The sequence below is a fragment of the Branchiostoma floridae genome, chromosome 3, assembly GCF_000003815.2.
Source record: "Branchiostoma floridae strain S238N-H82 chromosome 3, Bfl_VNyyK, whole genome shotgun sequence".
Lineage (NCBI taxonomy): Eukaryota > Metazoa > Chordata > Leptocardii > Amphioxiformes > Branchiostomatidae > Branchiostoma > Branchiostoma floridae.
In genome coordinates, this window is record NC_049981.1 from 20,697,858 (window position 1) to 20,698,759 (window position 902).

The 902-nt window shown below is 42.1% G+C and overlaps 1 protein-coding gene across 2 annotated transcripts in view; it reads left to right on the forward strand.

Annotated features, from left to right (window-relative positions):
- LOC118411352 (rap guanine nucleotide exchange factor 2-like) overlaps positions 1-348 on the forward strand; it is a 93,024-nt gene extending 92,676 nt beyond the window's left edge. Inside the window, exon 38 of one of the 2 annotated variants that reach the window (XM_035813591.1) lies at positions 92-348. In XM_035813591.1, coding sequence (XP_035669484.1) covers positions 92-333 — 242 coding nt within the window. In that variant the 3' untranslated portion in view covers positions 334-348. The remainder of the gene's footprint in view (positions 1-91) is intronic. The other variant, XM_035813592.1, reaches the window with a different exon arrangement.
- Positions 349-902: the final 554 nt, after the last annotated feature.

Genomic DNA, 902 nt, shown 5'->3' on the forward strand with positions numbered 1-902 from the left:
ATAGACTGCACTGAAAATTGAGAAAAGCACTGTATAAGAAGTTCAGTGTCACATCATGCCTTATCTGACTTAAGTTCATTATCATTCCCAGGTTCAAGTCCACCCCAGGAGAAGAGGAGAAGTCGGCCAGCCTCTGTGGACTCTGGATCAAACTCACCCCCCTCGGTCAGAAGCAGACCCCCCTCCAGCAGCTCCAACCCCTCGTCACAGGGGTCGGGATCCCCCCCTCTCCCCAGGAGGAACCCCCCTGTTCAGGCCGCCTTGTCAGTGCCTCCCATGTACTACACATCCACAGATAACCAGACGACAGACAAAGATGGTGAGTACATGTAGACAATGAACAAGGGCTCCTACATTTCATGATGGGGGGCTTTAAGATTTCTTCAAGGTGAAGCTGGTAATGTGCATGTAGACTTGAATTGACACATTTTTTAATTGAAATTTTGAGTAAAGATGCATTTGTGAACCCCTTTTCCTGGACTTTAAATGAAAGACCCCCCTCTCCTAGATGCTTGTGGGAAAAGGACAGAAGTCCTCTTATAAATCAATACTCAGGGCTTGATCTTGAATGGTTGGTAGGTTTTGGGGCATCAAAATATCAAGGATTTGTGCTCCATTCCAACCATTCCTTTAAGTTATCAATAGTATTTCATTAAGATAAAAATCTTTTGTTTGTTGTACCCACAGTTGTACCTGCTTCAGCCCTTTTTAATGCAACATTATGTTAGGAAACATTGTCTCAACATTAAGCATCTAAAAAGTCTAAAGTAATTACAGGCATGCTTGAATGTTTTTGAAATTACTAATATGTGTACAGTAGGAAGTTTGTTGTTTTTACCTTCAAACCATTTCACACAGTAATTCTCTCTGTGCATGTGAATGAAGTAGAGTTGTCTTGCTTT